At 44.7% G+C, this 26,459-nt stretch overlaps 1 protein-coding gene across 3 annotated transcripts in view; it reads left to right on the top strand.

Moving 5' to 3' along the window:
• The first annotated feature begins 251 nt into the window (after positions 1–251).
• Positions 252–26,459, top strand: part of STIMATE (STIM activating enhancer) — a 60,901-nt gene continuing 34,693 nt past the window's right edge. Inside the window, exon 1 of one of the 3 annotated variants that reach the window (XM_058560986.1) lies at positions 252–467. In XM_058560986.1, the coding sequence (XP_058416969.1) occupies positions 308–467 (160 nt within the window). In that variant the 5' untranslated portion in view covers positions 252–307. Of the gene's footprint in view, positions 468–8,222; positions 8,630–17,723; positions 17,872–26,459 lie in introns of those variants that run through there. The other 2 variants (XM_058560995.1, XM_058561013.1) reach the window with 2 other exon arrangements.

Here is a 26,459-nt window from a genome sequence, read left to right as displayed (position 1 = left end):
CTGGTCTGCGCAGCCTGGCTCACCTGGTCTGTCTTACCTGTAGTCCGAACCCACGACCCCGCCCCCTCGCCCGCCGGAGCCCGCGCGGGGGGAGAGCGGGCGGCCCAGGCCCGCCCCCACGCCGGGCCGGGCCAATCAGACGCTGAGATCTCAGACGTCGGGTTACGCGCGGCGCCGAGGGGGCCGCCGGGCGGAGGTACGGACTCCGGGCTTGGAGTACCGGCCGCGGGTTTGGCGGCGCGGCGGCTGCAGGCAGCGAGGCTGGGCGGTCGGGTCGTAGCGCCCTCGCCCGTCCGCCAGGCCGGCCATGCAGGGCCCCGCCGGGAACGCGAGCCGCGGACTGCCTGGCGGGCCGCCGTCCACCGTCGCGTCCGGGGCGGGCCGCTGCGAGAGCGGCGCGCTCATGCAGGGTTTCGGCATCTTCCTGCAGGGGCTGCTCGGCGTCGTGGCCTTCAGCACGTTGATGCGTGAGTCCGGGACCCCGGCCCTTCCTGAGGCCCTGCCCGACGAGCCGCGGGCCCAACCCCGCCTCGGGGACCCTCCCGCCTCAAGAGTTCAGGCCTGGGGACCCGGGCCCTTTGGCGGAGGTGCTTTCTTCCCGCGAGCCTGGGCTGAGCATTCCCAGACTAAGGGGAGCTCCAGCCCCCGACCCAGAGTCCTGGGTCCCTCGCCTTATGGCTGCAGCCTCTAGCCAGGGGTCAACCTGCTTCTCTCCCAGAACCCGCACACACTTCTCTTGTGAGATATCCGCCTTAAACTTGCCCCCCCTCGCCACCTGGTCATCGCAAATTAAGGCTACCCCACTTTCCAGCCTGGAGCCATGACCCCCAGGTGGCATACGCCTTTCCGCCCCCTCTTAGAGAGTCTTCTTAGCCTCCTCTTCGCACTTTGAACCCGCATCCCTAAATACCCAGTCTGATGCTGAGCTTTATTCTGCACCTTCACTCCTCAAAGATTTACTATCTCCTGTTCCCGTTTAAATCCCGCTACCTTGCAGTACCTGGATTGTTAGGTCGTGCATTCCGTTCCCAGTACTACTCCGTCCCCTACACACACACACGCCACCCCAGGACCGGCTCCCTCAGCTTTATTTTCTGTTTCGGTCAGAGCACGACCCGCGCAGACTGCCTTCTTCCCACATCTCTCTCCTCTCCTTTTCTCCTGAACAGGCTCACCTGTTCCGCCTGTCCTGAGCTTTCCTCATTGTGTCTCAAGCCTTCCCTGGCTGTTCCCTCTCCCAACTCTTATTATTTATATTTCCAGTTTCTTTGCGCTCGGTGAGACTTGGGCAACCTACTGGCTTAATGGAGGAGGCTCAGAGGGTCTGGGGAGGACTCAGAATCCCTGTGCTAAGTCACCAGGGGCTCTTCCTTGAGAGTTTCATGATGGAGAAGAAAGCCTCAGATGGCCCTTCTGAAAAACTAGAAGTTCCCCACTGTTGTCATGTGTGCTGTGAGGTGGGGAGCTATGTCGTTTGCTTAGTGCACATCCTTCCCTTTATTAAAGTAACAAGAAGCTTCAGTTGGCTTGTAAGCCTAAGAGTGCCCCTGTGTTGCATTTTAGCGGAAGGAGGGGTTATAGCTATCTGTACAGAGATGTTAATTCCAAAATAACTTGTTCTCAAAACTTCCCCACTGTGCTCACGTGGGCAAAGTGGGAAGTTCCTGCAGAACGTATGCTCCTCGGCACCTGGGAGGGATCCTGCAGCTGTGTGCGGGTGTCTTGTAGGGTCCAGTTGCTGGAGTGGCAGCTTAGCTTGTTTGTAACAGGGGGCTTATTTGGGTGAATCTCCCGGGCTTTAGGTAACCCTGAAGAAGCTGTTCTTGGACACTACTTTCTTCTGGTTGCCTGGCTGTGATAAGTCTGGCAAAAAGTGCCCGACTGTAGGTTTGCCACTTATTCTTTCCTTTTTCACCTTTACTTGCTTTGCTACTTTCCCTTCTGAACAAATGCCCACTTGTTCCCACAGTAATAATTTGTGACAACTCAGCCAAAATCAGCTGCTGACTCGGGTGCGTGAACTGTATGTGTGTGTTTTCAAGACATTGTGCGTGGGTCTTCACTCCCCTCCCACTTCTCTCTCCTCCAACTGGCCTTCCCTTCTCTCTAAAGGAACTGCAGACTTGGTTTTTATTTTGTTCCCTCACCTAAGATTTCTTAGCCTAGCTCTGGCTGTTTTTGTGGGTTTGATTGATGCTGATGGCCTGACTTATTCCCTAGGGTTTGTTAGGGTTTGTGATTCAGAGAGGGAAGTGTGATTATGACAGGGCAGAGTTGCTCGCAGCTAAGAAGTGTGCCGGGTTGAATGTGTTCAGAGCTATGGTGCTGCGAGTCTTCAGGGGTACACTCACTTCTTTATTTAATCTTGAGTGTGAGCATATGCAAATCCCAGTGTGGTTGGTACTTTCTGTATGCCAAGACCAGACTAGAAGTGGTCTCTTGCTCTGTGTAAGGCTAGACATGGTGGGAGCTTGTGGAAAAGGGTAGTAGGTCCTGGGACAATGATGAGTAGGAATGATGAGAAGAAGAGTTGTAAAGGCTAGAGCTGTGTCTGCCCTGGACACAGAAATGGAGATGAGAGCGAGAGCTTATTCCCCCACCTAGAAGCAGACGGCAGGCCAAGGAGAATCCCACTGACTGGGGCCCAGTCAGGGAAGTACCTTTCTTATCTGTTATACTTGTTGGTTCTGTTGAAATAGAACTGTGGGGCTTTTCCATTTTGTACTGCTAGGAAGGGGAAGAGATCTCTAAGGGGCTCCTTTCCATTTTGGAATGGGCTTTGCTGGGGAAAATGAAAAGGGGTGGAGGTAATCTCAAGGAAGTACATCTACAAGCTGGTTGGCTTTGGGCTTTTAGTCTTCCTAGTCCCAGCATTGTTTCCTCAGTCTGGCAGGGCTGCTGTCAAGAGTGCCAGGCTCCCTTGGCAAGAGTGTCCACCTCGCAGCCCTTGAGGGAGGTCTTGGTTTGTTAAGATGAGGCAACTCCATCCTTCATCAGTTCCATCGTTATCCTTTTCAAGCCTATTTTAAATACCAGTCATTTCTGCCGAGCAGTTTAGACTAACAATCGCTGTGCTCTTTGCTGTCACAGTCTTTTCCCCTTGGGGTGCTTCTGTATCCCAGGCAGTGGGCTCAGTGCCTCTCTGACACTTCCCCAGTTCTGAGGGCAGGTGCTATTCCGTTTTCCTGTTGGACCAGCTCTGTTCTATAGGATGGACCCACTTCCTTGCCAGACAAGCTGTGAGGGCTTTTTCATCATTTCACATCCCTGATTTCAGTGAATTCTCACACCACTGTCTTTATGTATTCTTTTTCTATCCAGAAAATCACCTTTTTTTCCCCATTTACAAGTTACTATGTTTTTTACCTGGAGGGTTTTGTCTTGGAGGAAGACATCTCATATATATTAACATCTCGGGGGAGGATTTTGATTCTCACAAGGATTTCTCATCTTGGTGCTTGGCTCACTGTGGGGGCTGGTTTCAGATGGTCTCCATCCAGGCAGTTAGGAGTTTCAGTGCCAGGTGCCATGTGTAGTTGACTCTTCAAGCTACATAAACATACCGGCTATTATAGGCCGCCATCCCCAGGCACGTCCCAGTGTCAGCATCACCTTGGTAAGTTGCTGTGCTTTCCAGAGGCCCCACCTAAGGTATCTTCTGTATGCAAGGAAAGTTGAACAAACTCAGAGGCAAGCTTATAGAAAGGGGCTTCCCACCTGGGTTTTCTGGGCTGTCACTGAGAGGTATTGGGTGTCTGAGTAGAAAGAAACGCTTTAAAGCAAGGGGACTTTGTCATGATCTGCCTGCTGAGCAGTTCCTCTGTTTTTAGTGGCTTTATGTATAGTCTGTGACTCAAAGAAGTCGCTCAGACTAGAGTCACAGCAGAACAGAGCTGAGCAGCCCTGGAGCTCAGCAAACTGGTGCACTGCAGGGCAGTGGCCCAGCTGTCAGCCAAAGGTCAGTATGGCCAGTGTATGTGTTGGCATTTGGGGCTGTTTACTCTCAAGATGTTCGAGTGCAAAGCCAACTCAAGCCTCCTTCACCATGCACAAGAGTTCTGGGCTGAAGCATAGACAGAATTAGTTTTTAACAAAACAAGATTTTGAGAGCTTGAATAAATCTACCTTTTATGTTACAGATATAGGGACTAGCCAGCTGGGAGAAGGTGTCAGTGTTTTACAAGAACATTGCTGGCGTTGAGAAATAATAACTTTTTTCCTGAGGCCCAAAGTAAACATCATAAACCAGTCCACCCAGCTTTGAAACCTTAACCTCGACTAAGAGCCCCTGGTGTTTTCTCACGTGGTGAACTGGCCTCCCTGTGTGTTCTGTACAGACACACTCGTGTTGGGACAACCTTTCCTGGGATCACACCTCCCCAGCCTATCCCAGTTTTTATCTTAAAAAATGTCATACAGAAAAGATGAAAAAATAATACAGTGAACATCTATCTGCCCTCCGCTTAGATTCAGAAAGTGTTCACATTTTAACATGATGCAGTCTGTACAGAAACTGAACTATAATAATGTACACCCGAAATTTACAAAATATTATAAGCCAGTGTGACCTTAATAAAATATGGGAGGAATTACCTTCTCTTCCATTTTCTGGAAGAGCTTGTGGGAATCGGTCTTATTACTTCCTTGAATGTTTTGTAGTATTTGCTAGTGAAGTCGTCTGAGCCTAGAGGGCTTTGTTTGTTTGTGTTTTTGTTGTTTGAAGATTTTAAACTATGAATCAAAGAAAATCCAATCTGAGAAATTGTTCACATTTTGCCGCATTGGCTTTATCTCTTTATATATATTTGTCTTTTTGGCCAAGCCATTTGAAGATAAGTTGCAGCCAGCATCGCACTTTATCCCTAAAAACTTCAGTTGAGTCTCCTAAGAATGAGGACAGTCTGCTACATAACCACAGTTTCATGATCACACCTAAGAAAATTTATAACTCCACTATATTACCTAATATCCATCTGTATTCATGCTTCCCCAAATGTCACAAGTCTCTTAGAGCTGGAGTTTTTAAAAATTGTGATCTGGTAAGGTCCACACATTGCATTTGGTTATGTTTTTAAGTCACTTTTACTCTAGAAGAATCTCCCCCTACACACACAGACTTTTTTTTTTAGTGACATTGCCATTTTGAAGACTCCTGGTCTGTTGTCATGTACAGTGCCCCATATTCTGGAGTTGTCTGCGTGTTTCCTTGTGGTGTTGGACCTGTTTTCACTGACTGCTGTGTTTCCTGAGTTTGGTCTGGAGGAGCTGTTAGATTCAGATAACCTTTTTAACAGCAAGAACACTCTGTAAGAAGGCACGTGACATCAGGCAGTCCCACTATTAGTGATAATAAGGTCAGTTACTTCGTGGAGAGGTGAGATCTCTAGATCTCTCCTTTGTAAAGGTCCATTTTCCCTTTTGCAATTAATGAATTATCTCTGTGGTGGTGATCCTTCGAGATCATGTGAATATCCTGTTCTGCAGTAACCTTTCGCTCTGATCACCTCCTCCTGGTAAAAGAACGAAACGCAGTAGTGGCTGAATTAGAGCTCATGCGTGAAGGCACCTGTCTCTGGGCCTGGCACCCGACACTCAGTAAATGTCCATTTCCTCTCCTCCCTCTGGAGTGCCAGCCAAGGCAAAGGAGGAACATCTCTTTTTCTGTCCTGGGCTGGTATTGTATCCGCAGGGGAAATGAGTGTGGCCAACATTAGCATGGGGGCTGGTTAGGGGGTCTTTATTTTTAGAAAGTTTTTGGGTTTTCTAGATGCTGATTTATCTGGTGGCATTTATCTGTAATGGTGATCTACAGCTTTATTTATAATAAAACTTCATTGATTTGGAATAAAATCAGAGCAAGAGGGAGTTGTCTGAATTAGGGGACAATCTGAATTGTAGAATAATTTAATGAAATGCATTTTTTAGCCTTGTAAATACCTGTTTGTCAAGTGTTGCCCTGCAGGGGCCTATCAAGCCTCTACTGCTTTAATGATCTGTTTAAAATCCTTTGCACTTAGTATAATATTTGCATGAAGATGAAGTCGTGTTGAAGGAGTTTTACAAGTGGTTAAAAATAGCAGGTTCCCTGGCTCTGGAACCAGTCTGCCCAGGCTTCCATTTCTGCTCTGCCACGTAGTGTCCTTGAGCAACCTGTGTATTTCCCAAAGGTTCAGTTTCCTCCCCAGTAAGAGGGAGGTGATAATTTTTCTGGGACTGTGGGGATTAGAAAGAGTGTCTACAAGGAGGCCGGATCAGTGTCAGGCACGTGTTAGGCCCTCCATAAGGGGCAGGGGATGGGGGTGATGTCATCATCTTCATCGTTATTACAGTATTTGCATTCATGAGTCCCGTTGAAGAACATATCACAAGTGCTTGAGTAACTTGTTTTCTGGATTAGGTCAGACATTTTCCTTTCCATCTAGTTTGCACAACAGCTGTACCTTTAGCCCTCTTTTCATAGACTGCATAATAATAAAAAGCATTAACCCAACCAGCACAGTGATTGTGAACTTCAAATTAGCATGTACCCAAACCAGGTGGCCTTAGTATAGTAATACTCTCCTTCCTTCACCCACCCCTTTTTTGTGTTTCACCTAGTCTCACGTGGGCCTCGAGAGGGCAGTGGGTGGACTGGGGCAGCCCACTCACAGGTGATGAACCTGCCTCCGAGTCCCCAGCTTTATCGCCCCAGGTCGCATGGTAGCGGGTGGTGGTGCTGGCCACGAGAGGGCTTCTTTCCTGCAGCGTGCTCTTTACTGAGCCCCTCAGCACTTGCTGCATGTCACAGAAACCCTGAAGGAGGGGTTATTTTCATTTTACAAACAAGGACAGTGAGCAGGTGAAGTGTCTAGCACAAGGTCTTGGTTGGTAGATGTGGAGCTGAAAGGTAAGCCAGGTCCCTCAGACTCCAGACCCTTTCAGCCACTTTCCCTGCTCCTGGTTGCCTTTCTCAACCGTCTTTCCACACATTGCACTTTCTGATTACCCTGTATCCCTGGTTACCTCACCTCATTTTTTCCTATTTGAACAATGCTGATTTTCTTTCTTAATAATTCTTTTTTATGTTCAGAGCGTTAGCTGGAACTTCAGACTGTTTATGGCTATTGATAGGGTTGAAAATATAAATTTGAGATGACCTACCAATCATTTTGTGCGTGTATGAGTTCCATCTGAGGTTTGCTTTTCCGGCCTGGGCCTTTGTGAAGGTTCTCCTTGGCTGTGCAGGGATGGTGATCCTCGCCTGGGACTGTGTCTAGTGTCTGAGGCAGAGCCTCCGGGAGCAGCAGGGGAGTGAGCACATGAGTCCATTCAGTCACTGGTGAAGAGCGGTGTCCAGGGCCCTCGGTGGTTTCAGGTTACTTGCTGGTTTTCACAGAATTTGTTTCCCTGGTGCTATATGACTGTGAGGAGAGTAGTTAATAATCTTAAGAGGTAGGGATAGCCCTAAAGAGTTACCCTTTTCCTCATGTATGTGCAGAAGTGGTCTGTGACTCTCTTGTAGGTTAGTCCACTGCTAGGAAGGTGTCCGCTAACCCAGAGTTTTCAACTTGGCACCATTTTGGGCCAGATAATTCTTTGTTGTAGGGGCTCTCCTGTGCCTTGTAGGGTGTTTAGCAGCATCCCTGGCCTCTACCCACTGGATGCTAGTAGCTCCCCCACCCCCACCCCCACCCCACCCCACATCGTGACAATCAAAAATATCTCCAGACATTGCTCCCTAGGGGCAAAATCGCCCCTGTTGAGAACTATATTTGTTCAGTTTGTAGATTACTCAGCAGACTCTCATATGAGCCCTAGCAGAACAGATTAGAAGGTCAGTATGTTGCCCCTGAAGGATGAGAACAGTGGACTGTCAGGATTTGTTAAGGACCTGCATGCCACATGTGGTGCTAGGTGCTGCCTTAGTAGAGAAGAGCTGAGACCCAGTCCCCTGTCCTGGAGGGGCTCACAGCTGGAGTGGGCTGCAGGCATGCTGGCAGTGTGAAGAGGGTTGTAGAAGTGTGAGCAGACCTGAGAGGAGGGATGAGGGATTCTGCCTGGAGGCTAGGGGAAGTGTCTATGAGGAAGCCCTGCTTGAGCACAACACTAGAGGTGAAGGCGATGCAGGGGGCTCTCGACACAGAGGGTGTGGTGAGAGCAAAGGTCCACATGGGGGATCATGGGTGTGGCCATCACTTCTAGGGACTGGAGAGTATGGGGGCAGAGGCTCCCAGGAAAAGAAGCCGTGTGCTTGGAGGGGTTACAGAGAGCCCTACTTGTTCAGTTTCAGGCCTGTTTTCTACAGCTTGCACTTAAAAAGGATGGTGAATCAAATTATTGGGTGGCAAGTCAGATTCTGCATTTACCTCATGCTCCATTTGGGTTATTTCTTTGAGAACCTTTCTTTTAAAGCAGTTTTATCACATTGTCCCTTTTAGATCTCATGGGGTACCCCTGAGGAACACCTACTGTTTGTATCTTTGGGGCTGTAGGAGAAGAAATGGGGACCCAAGGACCTTCTCCCAGCTCCCTGCCCTGTTGGCAGTGCCTCCTGAGATAGATGGTGTGATGATGTGGGCAGACCTGCTGCACTTGCTCTGTGCCAGGCATCATGTATTAGCTCGTTTAGTCCACACAGCCACCCTGAGAGGTAGGTGCTAATATTATCTCCATTTTATAGATAAGGAAACTGAGTCACAGGTTAAGTAACCTGCCCAAGGTCACACAGACAGTAAGTGGTAGAACCAGGCTCTCTAGTTCTGGAGACATTACTTTTAGCTAATAAGCGGCTTCTTATTGTTAATTAGCTTTTGTTGACTGTCCACCACATACCACACAGGTGTAGAGAAAGTAGAGATGCTACCCTCCCCTGGATTTTTAGTCCCGCCTCAATTCTGGACAGCTGTCGGGTGTGGTCACAGAGACTAACGCCAGGGTGGGCAAATCCTGGGAATCTCTCGAGCCCACTCTATGAGCCTGGTCCCAGGTTTTGGTGGGGTTGGACGTTAGTGTCTTGTGAGAATTCCAGTTGTCAGCTTGTTCTAGAAACCCTGTGCCTACCACAGTGGGATTGTCAGCCACTGAAATCTCCTTCATGCCTCTGAGAAGAAGACTTCTCTCTTGACTTACTGCGATCCTGTTTTAGCATCTGGCATGCCCTTCCTCCTGTTCCCTTCAATTTAGAGCACTCTCTTCATTCTGAAGGGCATTTTGTGCCATGGTCAGGTTCCACTTGGGCCACTTTGTGGGAGGAGGAGGCGGGAGCTGGCGAGGCTCGGCCTTACCTGGGGCGTGCATGGTTTCACATGGCGGGTCGGGTGGCATGCAGCAGGGGGACAGTAGAAGAAGAAGGTCACTCAACTGGCTGGGCCCTCCACCAGTGTTTTTCTTGGCTCTAAAATTTCTTTTAAAGACTTGCTATCAAGTATTTGTGACATTTCCTATGACCAACCAGTGATAAGTATCAAGAGCGTTCATGTTTTTTATTTTTCTCTTTCATGGACAAAGTTGTATGCACAGTAGGTGGGGACACGTGTGGGGCCGACCCTGTGTTTTTTATGTTCACCTTTCTAAAAATGCTTTCTTCCGCCCGGCTTTTATTCTAGTCCATGGGCTGTTCCAGCCTCTTAATCTCATTACGAGCTTTTCTCTTTTCTTAAAAGACATTTTCAGTTAATAACGTGAAAATGATGTAGAGAGATGAAGTGCAAGATGAAGTCAGTTAAATGACAACAGCCCAAGATGCCATCCTGCAGGAACAATTGAGACGGCCCCAGCGCACACCGCATCTCTTGTGTGCAGTGTGAGTGTCTCGGTTGAGGTAGCATTAGAGCAGGTTTTCTATTTGGTTAGTGAGTTTGGGGATAAAATATTTGTAGGTCGTTCCAGTGAACAAGGCTGCCTCCGCCCGGCGTTTTTGTGTGTGGGTGTTGCGTGTGTGTGCACGCACTCTCTGAGACTACGCATGGAGAGAAGTGGAGTGTGCAGGAGAGGCTTGCTCAGAGCTCAGTTGGAGGTGTGTGCATTATAGATGTGGCTGCTCCTCCCTGGCCGGGTTTGCTGTTGGAGTTTCTGAGGCAGCAGTGTTGAAGATGGTAGGTCTGGTGTTTCCACTGCTGCCGCCGCCCTCAGCCTGAGCTCTGGAGCGAACTCGGATCCAGAAGCCCAGGAAAGGCTGATGGCGAGGGACAGGCATTGGGGTCCTGCAGACACAGTGTGGGGAGACTTAAATTAATGTGTTTTTTCTGTCAAGAGCCCTGGTTTTATAATTCTGTCCCCAAAGTTCTCTGTGAGAAGTCCCATCAGTTACTGGCAAAAAAAAAAAAAAAATCTGATTCTGTTACATGAAATTGGAGTAAATAGGAATGTTAAATTGCCTATAGGTCTGCTTAGCAGATTTCATATTGATTTTGTTTTTTCAACTTGGCTTAAATAAATAATTGGCTAATAGCTTATGTAGCTAAAAATCTTCAGGGAAGCATCCGGACACACTGTAGCCTTGCTGTGGACCTGAGTTCAGGGCCACTGCCACAGGTGGGACAGTATTCTGGGTGCTGTTGTTCTGTAGTGAGACCTTGTTCTCTCAACAGTGGAGGTCCTCAGGCCGAGCCAGTGTGGACATGCTCAGGCTGAATTTTGGTTTGCAGTGATGTGAGGCATAAGGGCGAGGAGGGGTGGGTGGGGAGCAGTGCTGTCAAGGTGTTCATAGCAGGTGAACTGCTGAACCATGCCAGGGAGCTCCTCAGTCTTTGTTCACAATGGATGTAGCTGCCATGTAGGACCCAATCAATGGTGGGTCCTTCTTTGCCTGGGACTAAGGTGGCATCCTGGTGTCTTGCAGGACAGCCAGGCTCCTGGACCTGGTGCCCCCACCCTCCTTTCCTGAGCTCTTTTGTGCTGTGGAAATTGCAGCCACCATGGTCTGCCCTGTAGCCTGGGCCAAGGAGAACTGCCATATTATCAGACACTGAGATGCAGCAAGATGCCACAGGGTTCCTCTTCTCCCAGCTCCCGCACCGCCAATCCCATTCCTGCCTCCTCCCCTTACCTACATTCCTCTTTCCCTAAATGCTTTTCTCCTCCCTCCCCACTTAGCCACATCCTCCCCGTCTTCCAAGAAACTTTCCTTGATGATCTTAGCCCATACTGTTCTCCTTTGAAGTAATAGGATATACAGTCTGTACCATACAGGTTAGGCCTCTGCATGGCTCTGCCTCTCATTGGGCCTGGTCTGGCTTGCCTGTCAGGCTGGTGCTGGCACATGCTGGTGCCCTGGCTAAGTGTTCAAGCCCAAGGTGGCAGGTTACACCCTATCGGAAAGATGGTCGCACAGAGAGCAAGGAGACTTGGGAGATGGGGGAGACTGAAATCTTTCTCTTTTCTAATCACTAAATAGTTTAGCACGCATTTTCTAAGGACACAGGTATTCTCTTTTATAACCACAGTACAATTATCAAAACTCAGGAAATTTAACATTAATATGTTATTATCAGTCCACAGCCCATATTCAGATTTAATCAGTTGCCCCAATACTGTCTTCATAGCTATTATTTCCTGGTCCAGGGTTATACTTTGCATTCAGTTGCCACATCTCTAGTCTCCTTTAGTCTGGAACAGTTCCCCAGCCTTGCTTTGTCTTTCTTAGCCTTAACACTGTTGAAGTGATTTTGTGGAATGTCCCAGATTGGGTTTGTATGATGTTTTCTCGAGATTACATTCAGGTTTTGTGTTTTTGGCAGGGATGCTGCATAAGTGATGTTGTGACCTCCTCAGTGCGTCAGAACCTGAGGCACCTGGTGTTGATTTAACTCAGTATTGGTGAAGTTCTCTTTGATGCCTTGGGTAAGGTGGTTCCTCCAGGTCTCTCCACCGTGAAGTTAAAAATTTTTCCCTTTGTAATTAATAAATAAATTGTGGGGAGATATTTTGAGACCATGTAAATGTAGGATCTGTTTTCAGTCTTCCTTGTAAAGCCTTCCCTAATTGGGAGATCAGAGCCACAGCCACTGAAGGTGCTTTGGCCAGTTTTTGATTTAGTGACAATACTGACTCACACGTGTAGAGTGCTCATTATGTGCCAAGCCCTGTCAGTGCCCTACATGTGTTAACTCATTTATTTCTCACATTAGCCACATGAAGTGGTTACTCATATTATCCTATTTTATACTTGGAGAAACTGAGGTACAGAGAGGTTAAGTGAATTGTCTAAGGTGTGGCAGCCACTAAGTGGAATACTGGAATTCAAACCTGGTAAGTCTCACTTCAGTGCTGGGGCTTTCCACTGCTCTGTCTGCCTGCTGTGTGCAGTGTTCACATGCACTTCATGACACAGGGACAGTGCTTCTCTAACCTCTGTGGGCTTCCCATCTCCTCTGTGTATGGAGTTTTTCAATACCATTTGGTTCCCATTGTCCCTCAGCTGATTGGTATTTCACTGAGAGCATCATGGCAGTCATTTTTCTAAGCATGATAGGTGGACCAGGAAAAAGCCAAAGACTTTTCATTTTGAGATTGGAATCCAGTAGGGCTTGTCACTGAAGCCAGAGGAATCTTTTCTGTGTGGATAAATTTAACATTTGAGCTTGTGCAAAAGTAGATGAAGAGGCTTTTGCCAGTGAAGGGGTCACTGGTATAGAACTTGCCTTTCTTCTATAAGCAACCAGAAAACAGACCAAAATATATGAAACAGCTGTTTGCCGACATTGGACAACAGGCAGCTCAGGAGAGTGATCGCTGCAGGAAAGAAAATATTGAGATGAGCCCTGTAATCTTCCCCCCAACTTTCTGCCAGAGGCAATTTCCAGATCTCAGAGCAGTGAAGAGGAAGCCAAGCAGAGCCCAGCAGCCTTGCTGAGTTGAGAAGACCAAGTCAAGGAAGCCAACGCAGTTGAAATTTTCAGAGACAATGTGGAGAAAAAAGAGCTATGTAGAGGAAGAGCTCTAAACATTTGCTTAGGAGTCTCCTTTGGTCCTCTTCTGAACATTATTCTGTGCATGCATGGGGTGAAACTCATGAGGCAGGGCAAAGAACAGCTGCTGGGAAGCTATGAGCTGAACTGTTTCTAGGACTGGGAGATGTTTTTCTTTCCAGTTAGAGTGAAAGACTTTGTTGAACACCAGGGGCATTCAGTAGACACCTCAAAGGAATCATGCCTTATCTAGCCCTAGAGAAAAGAGTACACAGGCTTAAAGTACAAGGCTTAGAAACAAGCCTTGATACCGTACACAAAAATTGAGTACAAATGCATCACAGATCTAGATGTAGAATTTAAACCTATATAACATTTTTAGAAGAAAACATAGGAGAAAATCTTTGTGACCTTAGGATAGGGAAAGACTTCTTAAAACACAAAAAGCTTGAACTATAAAAAAAAAGATAAATTGGACTTCATCTAAATTAAGCGTTTCTGGCCTTCAAAACATGTTGTAAAGAAAAGGAAAAGGTAAGCCACAGACTGGAAAAAATATTTGCAATAATGAATATCTGACAAAGCACCTGCATCCAGAATATGTGAAGAATTCTAACAACTCAATGAAAAGACAAACATAATTTAAAAATAGGCAGAGGATCTGAATAGACATTTCTCTAAAGAAGATAATATAAATGGCCAATAAGCACATGAAAAGATGTTCAATATCATTAGTCATCAGGGAAATGCAAATTAAACAATGATGAGATACCATTGTACACCCACAAGAATGGCTAAAATTAAAAGTATTGACAATACCAAGGGTTGAAGAGAATGTGAACTTTAGAACTCTTATACATTGCTAGCAGAAATGTAAAATGGTACGACCACTTTGGAAAACTGAAAGTTTCTTATAAAGAAAATTATACCTACCATACAACCCAGCAATTTCACCTGTAGATATTTACTTAAGAGAAAAGAAAACATATGACCACAAAAGGACTGGTACATGAATATTCATAACAACTTTATTCATAATTGCCCCAAACTGGAAACAATCCAAATGTCCATCAACACGTGAATGGATACACAAATTGTGATATATCCATACAATGGAATACAAGTCAGCAACAAAAAGGAATGAACTACTGATACGTACAACAACATGGTTGAATATGCTGAGCAAAAGATTCCAGATAAAAGAATACATACTGTATGACTCTGTTTAGATGAAATTCTGAAAGTAGGAAATCTAATCTATAGTGACAGCAGATTAGTGGTTGCCTGGGGTGGTAGCGGGGGAACCAGCTGCAAAGGAACATGAGAGAGCTTTTTGGGGTGATGGAAATTACTATATCTTGATTGTAGTGAGGGTTACATCAGTGTACACTTTTCTCAAAACTCATTGAACGGTCTGTTTAATATGGATGCAATTTTGGTATATAAATTATACCTCAAAATTGATTTGAAAGAGAAAGGGAAAAAAAGCCTAGAAACAATCAAGCTGCTCTAGAAACTTTTAACTGCTTATCCAAATAAACTTCAATATTCATTAAAGGAAGACAACAAAATCCAAATAACAATGTAGCAATCATAATGCATAGCCTCTAATCAAGAATTACTAGACGTGAAGAAGCAGGAAATTGTGACCTATAGTGAGGAGAAGAGTCAGTTAATATAAATAGACCAAGAAATGGCAGAGATGATAGAATCAGCAGAAAAGGACTTTACAACAGTTATGATAAATATGCTAAAGATTTTAAGGAAAAATTGGATCATAATGAGCACAGTGGAAAATATAAAAGTGAACCAAATGGAATGTCTAGAACTGAAAATACAATTTCTGGAAAATTCACTGGATGGACTTAACAAAAAATTAGATTCTGCAGCACAATAGACTAGTGAACTTGAAAATATAGCAACAGAAGCTTCACAAGTTGAAGCACAGAGAGAAGAAAGACAAAAAAAAAAGTAAATGAGCAGAGCTTCAGTGACCCATGGGAAAATATCAAAGGTCACAATGTGTGATTGATTTTCTAGAAGAGGTGGGAGAAAAAAGGGCAGAAAAAATATTTGAAGACTAATGGCTGAACATTTTCCGAAGTTGGTGAAAACTGTAAACACACAGAAACGAGAAGCTTGATAATCTCCAAGTAGGGTGAACACAAAGTAAATCACACTAAGACACATCATAATCAAACTGCTGAAAAACAGTGATAAAAAGAGAATTGTAAAAGCAATGGGGGAAAAAAAAGCATTATTACGGGGTAATAAACATAACAACATCATAATACAGACTTTTCATCAAATTATTCCAGCCAGAAGACAATGGAACAACATCTTTAAAGTGCTGAAAGTAAACTTGTCTACCTAGGATTCTATATCCAGTGAGAAATATCTTTTATAAATGAAGGCAGAAAAAAATGGATGAGGGTACTTTGATCCTTCCTTACCCAAAGCAAGTGGCTCCAGTCCTTATGTACTGCCATACCATCTCAGCTCCTGGGCCCTTTTACAAGTTTTGTCATCTTTAGTTATAGTATCAAGAGTTAAGTCTGATGGTAGCAAATTACGTAAGTTGGGGAGAAATTGAGTTGCTTTCCTAACTTTAAAAATTACTGCCACCACACTAACAAAAAGCAGTGCAGCAGTGTGGCTTTGGGCCCCTAGAGGCCATGCCAGGAAGTCATGTGATCCCAGTGCCTCCTCTTCACTGTCAGTTCCTCCACCCTCCCTTGCTCTGCTGAGGCACACTGTAAGTGCCAGGCCCTAAACCCTTCTTGATACCTGTCCATGGCATGATTTGGATCCGTGCTGCCCTTGTCAGTAGATTTCATTGCACTGATAGGACACCCCCTTGGTTGGGTGCCTGAGGAACTGGATTTAGCTGTTGAAGTAGAATAGGGGACGGGAGAGCTCCTGGAGGGATGGACAGAAACACTGGTGACTCCTTCCAGTGCCTTGCTCTTTTTCCTGCCTTGGACGGCTGTTAGCCAACTAGGTCAGCAGACAGCATGAGAGTCAGCTAAGACTGAATCGGAAAGCAAACAACAGCTTCAAGTTCCCCCTTGAAAGGTTCATCCAATCCACGCTCAGTAAAACTTCCTGACAATTTAGAATGGCAGATGTGGCAGCCAGCCTCCACGACAGACCCCAGTGATCCCCACTCCTGATATTCACACCGTTGTGTAGTCCTCTCCCACATTGTATCAGGGTTAGACTACGTGACCAACAGAATACGTCAGAAGTGATGGTATGTCACTTCTGAGATTAAGTTATTAAAAAGACTGCAACTTTCATCTTGTGTGTGCTGTCTCATTTGCTTCCTCTTGGATCGCTTGCTCTGGGGAAAGCCAGCTGCCATGTCTTGAGGACACTTGGGCAGTCCTATAGAGAGACCCACGTGGTGAGGAGCTAAGGACTCCAGCCAACAGCCGTGTGTATGAGCCTTCTCAAAGCAGATCCTCCAGCCCCAGTCAAGGCTTCAGATGGTTTGTAAGTTTGCAACCTTACGAGGGACTGTGAGCCAGAACTACCCAGCTAAGCCAATAATGTTCATTGTTTTCAACCATGCAGTTGTGGAGTAATTTGTTACACGGTGGTACATAACTCATATAGCAAAGGTGAATACGAGAAAAGTTAGGAGACTTGATACCTGTTCTCCAAGAATCTGCAGTCTGTTTAAGAAGACAAATCATTTGAACCAGTAACTAACGATTCCAGGCTTATATGCTGAGTGGCCACAGAAGGTCGATTCAGGTATCTCTTCATATTGGGTAGGCAAGTGAGAGCTTATTGATTGGATTTCATCTTGGCAAATAGGGCTGCCAGAATCCTACAGAGTGAGCTGAGCGTCACTGTTCCTCCTGGGCGCTTGAAGGTGGTTGGAACAGGCTCGGAGACGCCAGTGGACGTCGCATCCATGATGAGAGTCAGCTGCTGCTTCAGTCTTGAGGGCCTCGGGGAGGCAGTTTCTTATATTCTTATATTTGCCTTCCCCTTAGCAAGACAACCTGGTTGCTCATTGCCTGTATTTTAACTGGTAGGAAATCAGACTTTCTACAGTCCACACTGGATTGTTGAACAAGATAAATTTCAGACTAATTTGTCATATAATGAGCCTTTGAGTTACGTGTGGGAGTCAAACAGAGGCTAGTAATTGAAATGGAGCCAGCTCATTCTGTACATGGTGACTTTTGACACATTTCCAGTCTTCTCAATACCTTTTTTGTAAGGAGGCAGTTGATGAATCTTCCTTTTTCCCCCTCTTTCAAAGATACCAGCAGCTCAAGGAGCTCATATCTCAGTGTTAACGGAGAGGAAGTGCTAAGGTTCTAGCTCGTGTAGAGTATAGAGCTTTGTTATATAGAGTCTTTGTTCACTGTCCTGAGTGCTCGGTGAGTCTCTCCTCAGCCACCTCCTCTTCCCTTGCCCCTAGAATACACTTAGGCACGGTCACCACTCTCCTGATTCTTATATCAGATTCTTTGGTCATTTCGACAGTGTTTTCATTCTGCTTTCTTTGGGTTTTGTACTTGCCTGCCCACATCAGTGGTGCAGCCTCTGGCTCCTCTTACATAGCACCAGGTGTGGTAAGATGCTTAGCTCAAGTCTTCTGCAGGTAGCCTGGTTGACGAGCAAGCCCAAAGGAAGCATGCTCCCTGGCACTATTGTCATGTTGGAGAGTCTGAGGAGAAGTAGGTGGGCCCTACCTGGGCCCTATGCCTCCTTTTTTCCCAGCGTCTCATGAGTTGTGCCCTGGCCTTTCTGATCAGGAGCTGGCATAGGCAGGCCTGTTTCAAATGAGAAATAGCAGAGCCAGGGCATGCTGATTCTCTGGGGTTGATTTATGTTCATTCTGTACTTCTAGGAAGACTGGAACCAAGGAGGACACAGTTGTGAGAAATCCCAAAACATCACCCAGCAAGCCCTTCCCCAGAACCGAAGATGCTCAGGCGTCTTCCTCGCACTACGTGTAGCTGTGGTTCCGTAGCCCTCACAGAAAGAGATGGAGGCAGACCTCCCTTTCAGCTTTCTCTTCAACCAAGCTGTCTGCCTAGCCTTCGTCCCTGAGGCCACTCTCTCTGCATTCTGTGTAATAGGACAAGGAATGCAGAAAAACTTCACGGTGCCTCTTGTGACCACCGTGCCACATGATGGTAGTTTTTCCAGTGCCCTCATGGAAGGAAAATTGGAGGGATCCCAGCAGACAGATGAACAAAGCGAGCCCTGGGAGTTCAGGAATCCTAATTTGACTCAGACCCACCTTTCCTAGGACAGGCTGGTGCTCCCAGTCTTAAAGGTTGTGGTTTGTGTACATGGTCTGTACTGTACTGGTGTACACACTTCTCATTTATCATTTCCTCCCACCCAGTCTGCCTATTCTTCCTAAGTGGAAAAAAGGAGAAAATAGCTGTGAGAGGAACCAGGTATCCATCAGCCACTGTAGATGGGATTCCCACTGCCGGCCAAGGAGGACTGCAGATATTTTAGCTCATGGAGGGCTGATGATTTCTTCTCTCAAGGTTCCGGACCTCCTTGGGGTCAGGTGATTCTTATAAAATTAAGGCTTCCTTGGCTGCTCCCTGCTGCCCTGCCACCTGATTCCCAGGCTTTGGGAGTGAGGAAATGAACTCTGTTGCTTCTCTTTTGCTCGGATTCTGGTTGGTTACGCAATTTTTATTGTTCAAAAAGAAAAGACTCTGGGTGCCAAGTGCACTTGACTTTTGATAATGCTGTGTGGATTGCACACAGCTATATAGTTTTTCCAGTGCTGGGTGACTTCATCCCAAGTGAGTTTATCCCTCCAAGATTGTTTCTTGTCCTCAAGGTGAGGGAGGTGATTACCTGTCTTAATGGGTTATTATGAGAATAAAACGAGATAAGGTGCGTAGCCTGGTGCACTCTAGGTGCTGAGTAAACGTTGGCTCACCGAGGCCCACCTTGGCTCACTGGCCTTCACAGCAAATGATCCTATGGAGGTGGGACAGTTCATGCCATATTGTTGGTTATTAGAATCAGAAAAAAACAGGTAAATTAATCCAAGATTCCATGTACAGGTAGAACTGAAGGGATTGAGGGCTTGCCTGAGACTGCCCAACAGGTCAAAGACAGAGCCAGGACGAGAAGCCAAGTGTCCTGCCTCCCAGGCCTCTCTTCTTTCCCCACCCCCACCTAGTCTTGCTGCTGTTTCTTTGCCTCCCCTCCACAACCCTACCCCACCCCACCCCCGCCAACATACACACACATTTACTGATGCCCATTGGCTTGTCGAGGGAGTTTGTTCTAGACCATGGTGTGAGAAAGGGAACTCTTCTGTGAACCACCCTTCCTAACTAACTGTGCCACTTGGCCGTGACAGCCCAAGCGCACAGAGCCTGGAGCAGCAGTGGGAGGTGGGGGAGGCATGTTGCACGCTCTTGGGAAATGTGGAGCTTTCCTTCTCCCCACTCTAGCTGCTTGGGCCTGCCAGAGGCAGGTGCAGAGTTGCCCAAGGCCTGAGCTGTACTGAGGGAGGCTGAATGGTGGTGGGAGCAGCCACAGTCAGGGCTTGTCAGAGGAGATGTGGGAGAGTCTTGGCTAGCGTGGCCTCTTCCCTGTACCGGTGAACTTTGATGGCCAAACAGTCTCAATTTTAACCTGCGTTAAGACTTGTGTTGATTTCTTACCACAGCCTTGAAATTTTGGACCACAGGTGTATTGGAGATACACACACTACTAGCTACCTTCAGTGTAGAATAACGTTCTTGGATTGTGTTTCTGTCTGTGTTTAAGTTTTCTGAGCTAATTCGCTTTTGGAGGCTATTCTTGACTTTTGATAGTGCTGTCTGGATTGCACACAGAGGTTTGCGTTTCACAAGCTTTATGTTTTGTACCAAGAGGCCAAGCTCAGTCAGTCTTATGCTGGTACTTGTTTAGTGGGGGGTGAGGGTCAGCAGTGGCCTGGGTTCTGGTCCTGACTACCACTTGCTACCTGTGGGACTTTGGCAAGTTCCTTAACTGCACTATGCATCAGTTTCTTCATCTGAAAATTGGGATGGTACTATCTGCCTCTTAGGGTGGGTGTGAGGAGTGATTGAGTGATTTATCTTGAGTGCCTGGAGCCTTCAGTATCCTGATGATGATGGTACCTTATCTGATTAGACTTTCTCTGAAATCCTCAGAGGAACTCAGTTGATTGGATCATGCATATTGGGTTTAGGTAGTAGACGAGGTAAAGCAGGGTGCATTGGGGACCCTGTTGGGTGTGAACCTATCCTCAGCCAGTAACTCTCACGCTGCTTCCCAGAGTGTTCACAAGGGCTGCTGAATAAGGGAGTGTTATGAGAGGTTTGGGGATTTGATTGGAGACGTAAAAGAAATTTTTTATTTTAAGTAAATGGATTGAAGGTATATTTTATTATATAGAGGATAGTAAAGGCGATAGTCCGCAAACAGAGCCGAATAGGTCAAATAATAAGCGGGAAAAAACATCAGCTCGACTGGAAAGGGAAAACATCCATATTGGCTGAGATAGCAGCAGATTTGAATAGGTCATATAATAAGAGGGAAAAACATCAGATTGATTGGAAAGGGAAATACTAGATCGACTGAAGGGAAATGACACAAATCAACCGGAAAGAGAAACACCAGGTTGACCGAAAAGAGAACACATCAGATCAATTACTTCACAATAAATCAATTACTCACAACATCCACACCCCACTGCCGGGAGAGTCTTGTCAATCAACATGGCTGGGCAAGGATCACACGTCCTGGGCAAGGCATCCGTTCCACAGGTGGAACTCTCACCAAGTCTCAGTCCCCGGCAGTTTTTTATAGCATCAATAATTTCCAGAGTAAGCAGTTACAGAGCTTTTTTGAGAGCAAGCATCCAGTGTTCCCATGCACAAATGGTTATCAGTGGCATATGTGCACTGAGGGCCCCCCCCCCCCCCCCGCTGTCGTCCCAGCCCAGTAGTTGTGTACTTGCATTGTTTACCTTGCTTATTGTCCCATCCCGGCATAGATGGCCAGTCTGCCCGAGGCTGCGGCGCCCGAAAGGCCTTGAAATTTTTATAGGTTGCAGCTGTCTCCATGGGAGAAGGACCAGTTTCCACCGCACAGAAAGCAGCTTTTATATATTTTTTTGTGCTGGTCGCTGTAGGTCAATGGAGCGGCCTAACATGGCTGTACTCATGTCAAGACATTTTTGGCCGTGGCTGTCTTTATTAATTATAAGACATTATATGTATAGACAATGAATTTTGTATATAAGTATATAAGGCATATTTAAGAATTTAAAATTTAATGACTATAATAATTATAAAATTATTTTGTAATAAAGGACCCAAACCCCAAGGTAACCAAATAATTTTTTAGAATATGAAATATTATTAATTTGATCTTGTAAATTATGTATAGTATTAAAGATAATATTAGTTTGATTTGATATATTGAAATAGCATATACCCGGTATTTTAATATAAGGTGTTTGAGGAAGAAGAAACAAATAGTCTAAAGCAGCTCATTGTATAAGAGTCTCTTTATGTAGTTTTTGTAATTTTTGAGATATAGCTAAGAAGGTTTTAATAGCATTATTTATTACATGTGTCAACAAGCAGGAAAGGTGTTTAATTTGATGATGGTTGTCTATAGTCAAGCCAGGATCAGGTAGTAGGAGGGTGGCAAGCGTTGCCACAGTAGAGATGGGAAGAAGGTTAACATGAGGGTTATAATTTGTAGCGAGTGCTCGTCTTACTCGGGAATTTTTAGTAGGGAAAGGAGCTATAAGAGGAACTATTGGGCCAGTATCATATGCAGCAGATGTGTCAGTTGGAATTTGTGAGTATGTAGTATTATAATTAGAAATATCCAACAGGTAGTCGTGAGGGAGTAGGAATATTAACAGGGATAGTTTTATTATAATAGAATGGAATTTATGTATAATTAATATAATAATACGTGGTAGAAGTCATTCCTGATATAGGCATAGATATTAAAGAGGAAGAAATAGTGATTTTAACATGTGATATATTAGATAAAGTAATATCTAGGCCTAATAAATTAGCTTGCAGAAGCCCGGAAGGGTTATTATTGTTTCTAAGACAAAAAGCAGTTTTATTTAGAACTGTATGAGCTAAATGTAATCACAGATTAGTGTTTTTAAGAGGAGTAGTGGCATTAGGAAGGATGCTAGCAAATTGAGTTTTTTTAAGAAATGGGGAATCTAGATTCCCTTTTGTCTTTTTTAAAAAAAATTTTTATTTATTTATTTTTTTCCCCCAAAGTCCCAGTAGATAGTTGTACATCATAGCTGCACATCCTTCTAGTTGCTGTATGTGGGACGTGGCCTCAGCATGGCCAGAGAAGCGGTGCGTCGGTGCGTGCCCGGGATCTGAACCAAGGCCGCCAGCAGCGGAGCGCGCGCACTTACCTGCTAAGCCATGGGGCCGGCCGATGGATTCTGCCCGGGATCTGAACCAAGGCCGCCAGCAGCGGAGCGCGCGCACTTACCCGCTAAGCCATGGGGCCGGCCGATGGATTCCCCTTTTTCTATTTGATATAAGAATACCAGCTGCCATCATGGAGGGTAGCAGAAGGCAGGGTAATAGAGAAATTATAATTAGTTCTGTGTGATTGATCAGATATAGGCTTATACCAAGAAGTTGCTTGATGTTTTTGAGACCAAATTTTTTGGCCATTTATAGTCTAGGTGGTAGGTCCCTCCGGTGTAGAGCAGTTGGTCCAGCAGTGCATGGTCAAAGGTTGTCCTACGGAGATATTAGTTGGTATGGAGGTCTACAGCAGACATGGAAGTGTAGCATAGCATAGCGTACACAGCAGGAATATCTATTTACGTAAAGAAATAGAATTTTTAGGAACATGATATAATTGTTTATTTTTTGGATACATAACTATGAGTGTTGCAGGGGGCCCTTGGGCCACTATGTTTGCGGCGCGGGGAGCCGCATTGGGTGGGTGTGTCACCCACACTTTGCTCTAGGTTTCCATTCATCTGTAGACCCAAATCCTTGTATTTCTCTTTTAGTTAATTTATTTGGAGGTTGTCCTTGTGACACACTTGGAGTCAGGAGGGGAAGCACCAATAATTGTCCCACTCATTTCCCAGACTCTATAGTTAGTATTGTGTCATTATTATTATATAATATAAATTTTATTTTTTTTTTGGTAATATGGATCAATGACTCCTCTTAGTATATCAGTATTTTTTGCTGCTAGTCCAGAGCGTCCTTTTAACAAACCAAAGGTGTTTTTGGGAAATTGTACCCCTATCCCAGTAGGGACTAGAGACTGCTTCTTAGGGGGCAATTGAATAGAATAAATAGTAGATAAATCCAATCCAGCCGCTTAAGATTGAGTTAATGGCCAATATATTAAGGTCATAAGCTCATGGGTGGTGGCTGCCACTTTTGTAATCTTTGTTGGTAATAATCTTGACAAAGGAGTCTCATTAGGACCTAGTGGCCTGTGATTTAACATATTTAGAGCAGTACTTAGATGGTTGTGCCACCCCTTTAATGAGCCATGACTGAGTTTCCTCAATTGTTGTTTAAGCAATCCATTTATTTGTTTTATAAGGCCTGCAGCTTGAGGGTAATAAGGTATATGACAAATCTATTTTATATGATTTTCTTTGTATAAGTTTGAATTAATGTAAAGTGGGAACTGTTGTCGCTCTGAATTTGCCTTGGTGTTTTATAATATAACTTAATTGTATCTAATAATTTTATGGTACTCTGTTGGTTGGCTACTTTAGCCAGCATAGCCAATAAATAACCAGAATATGTATTAACAGCAGTGTAGGCATAAGTATATCCACAGGAATTTGGCAAGGGTCCGATAAAATCTATTTGCCAGGTTTGGGCAGGAAATAATCCCTTTTGGATATGACCTTGGTAGGGATGTGGAACTCCCCGTTTATTTAACTGTTGGCGTAACTGACATTGTTGTACTATAGTGGCAATATCATCATGGGTGGCAAGGATTCCTTTTTGTTGTGCCCACCTGTATGAAGCTTGTTCTCCCAAGTGTCCACTCTTCTCATGGACCCATCGTGCTGAACGTGGATTGTATGGTGCATGAATCTGCACCAGCTGATCAACATGAGAATTATGCTTTTGTTTTGCAGAAATTAAAGAATTGTGAGCATTAACATGAAATATAGTAACAATTGTGTTTTGATATCATAATTATATGTCTTTCCATAACTTCTTTCCCCATTTTTTTTATCATTAATTTTTTAGTCATGTTTTTTTCATTGTGGTATCCACGTTGCCAGACCTTGTGCCACTGCCCATGAATTAGTATATATATGACATTGTTGCCCCTGTTCTTGTTGAAGTGCCTGATACACCACGTAAAGTTTAGTATATTGGCTGCTGATATTATCTCCCGTGGTGATAATTGTTTGTTGGGTGGGTGGGTTATAGGCAATTGCTTTTTATTCCCGTGAGCCTGATATCATTTTGGCAGAGCCGTTTGTAAACCAGGTATGTTTTTGTTTTTTTTTAGTCAATTGATTATATGAGACTCCCCATTTAACAGGAGATTTTGTTATATTAGTCTTAGGTGACATAGTTGGGTCACTGCTGTATTGAGATACTTGTTTATGTAATAGAGATAATCCCTTTGGGCCAGGTTTGGCCCGATTTTGAATATATCATTTTTATTTGCTGATGTTAAATTCTTGTGCGTGTCCAATTTTATGAGTAATAGGCGTACTATGAATCTATTGCATAATGGGTATTTTGGGTCGCATAATTACCTCATGTCCCAGGGTAAGGCTTTTTGAGTCTATTAGAGCCCAGTAGCGGGCTAACAACTGTTTTTCAAAAGGACTGTATCTTTTACTGGAACAAGGAAGTTTGCGACTCCAGAATCCCAGAGGATAACGTCGGGCACCTTGTTTTTGCCATAAACTCCAGCTGGCATATTGATTAATGACATCTACCTGTGATTTAATGGGCCCCGGTTTAATTGGCCATAGATCTAAAGCAGCCTGAATAGCATGCTTGGCTGTTTTAAAAGCTTTTTTTTGTTTTATTTTTCATTTAAATTTATATATTGTTTTGGTAACTTTGTATAAAGGTGCAAGGAGCCGACTTAAATGTGGAATATGTGCCCTCCAAAATCCAAATAATCCAATAAATTTTTGTGCTTCCTTTTTGTTACGAGGTGTTGTAAAATTCAATATTTTTTTCTAGCTTTAGGTAAAATTTTTTGTTTTTTATTATTTTAAAGTATTTAAAAAAAATTTTTTTTTTTTTAAAGATTTTTATTTATTTATTTATTCCCCCCAAAGCCCCAGTAGATAGTTGTATGTCATAGCTGCACATCCTTCTAGTTGCTGTATGTGGGACTCAGCCTCAGGATGGATGGAGAAGTGGTGCCTCGATGGGTGCCCGGGATCCGAACCCGGGCCACCAGCATCGGAGCGCGCGCACTTAACCACCAAGCCACGGGGCCAGCCCTAAAGTATTTTTAAAATTTTAACATTTGAACTTGGGCCCTGAATTTTAGCTGGATTAGTTTTCCATCCATCCTCCTCAAGTGTCTGTTATTTTTTCTAATTGTTGTTGTACCCTTTTTTTTTTTTTGGATTATAATATTATTTGTATAATGTATTATTTGGACATCGTCGGGAGCAGGTACCTTTGCCAAGGTTTCAGCAACCTGTCAATGGCAGATAGTGGGACTATGCACATATCCCTGAGGAAGTCTAGTAAAGGTATATTGTTGTCCCAGCCATGTGAAAGCAAATTGTTTTTGGACATTTTTAGGTATAGGTATAGTGAAGAAAACATTAGCCAAGTCTATAACAGCATACCAAGTGCCTGGATAACATTGTACTTTTTTTATAAGAGTAATCAAATCAGGGACGGCAGCTTAAATAGCCGGAGTCACTTTGTTTAGCTCTGTGTAATCTATAGTCATTTTTCATGTCCCATCATCTCTTTTAACAGGCCAGATAGGATTATTCGAGGCTGTAGCTACTCTGCGAAGGACTTTTATAGGCAAATAATCTTCTATGGTCTCAGATATTTCTTGCTGTCCTCCAGGGATGCAATATTGTCTTTGATTGACCACTTCTGCGGCAGGTGGAATTTCTACTTCATGATGTAAATATCTTATAATTATATCATTAAGATGAAAAGACAAAGCTCTGACAGCAAATTGGTATTGTCCATCAGCCAAATTTAATGTCAATCCTTTTAGAATATCAATCCCAATTATATATTTGGTATGGGCATAATTATGACTAGATATGTGCGCCAGGGTAGTTGCCCAATTTGGATAGAAAGATTAGTGGTGACTGCCTGGATTTCTTTTTCTCCCAATCCAGTTATCAGAATTGATGTACCTTGAAACTTAGTTGGATTCCCATAGATAAGGGCGGCCTCTGCCCCTGTATCTACAAGTGCCTGCACACTAGTTGTAGATCCATTCTTCCAAAATATTTTAATTGGTACATGTGGTCTAATATCTTTTCTTATAGTGGCACTAATCGATATAGAGGTTTGGCCTTCCCTTCAATCATGTAAGTCAGCAAGAACAGGATCCGAGGGAGGA

Source organism: Diceros bicornis, chromosome 2 (genome assembly GCF_020826845.1).
Source record: "Diceros bicornis minor isolate mBicDic1 chromosome 2, mDicBic1.mat.cur, whole genome shotgun sequence".
Lineage (NCBI taxonomy): Eukaryota > Metazoa > Chordata > Mammalia > Perissodactyla > Rhinocerotidae > Diceros > Diceros bicornis.
This window is presented reverse-complemented; position numbering and strand designations above follow the sequence as displayed.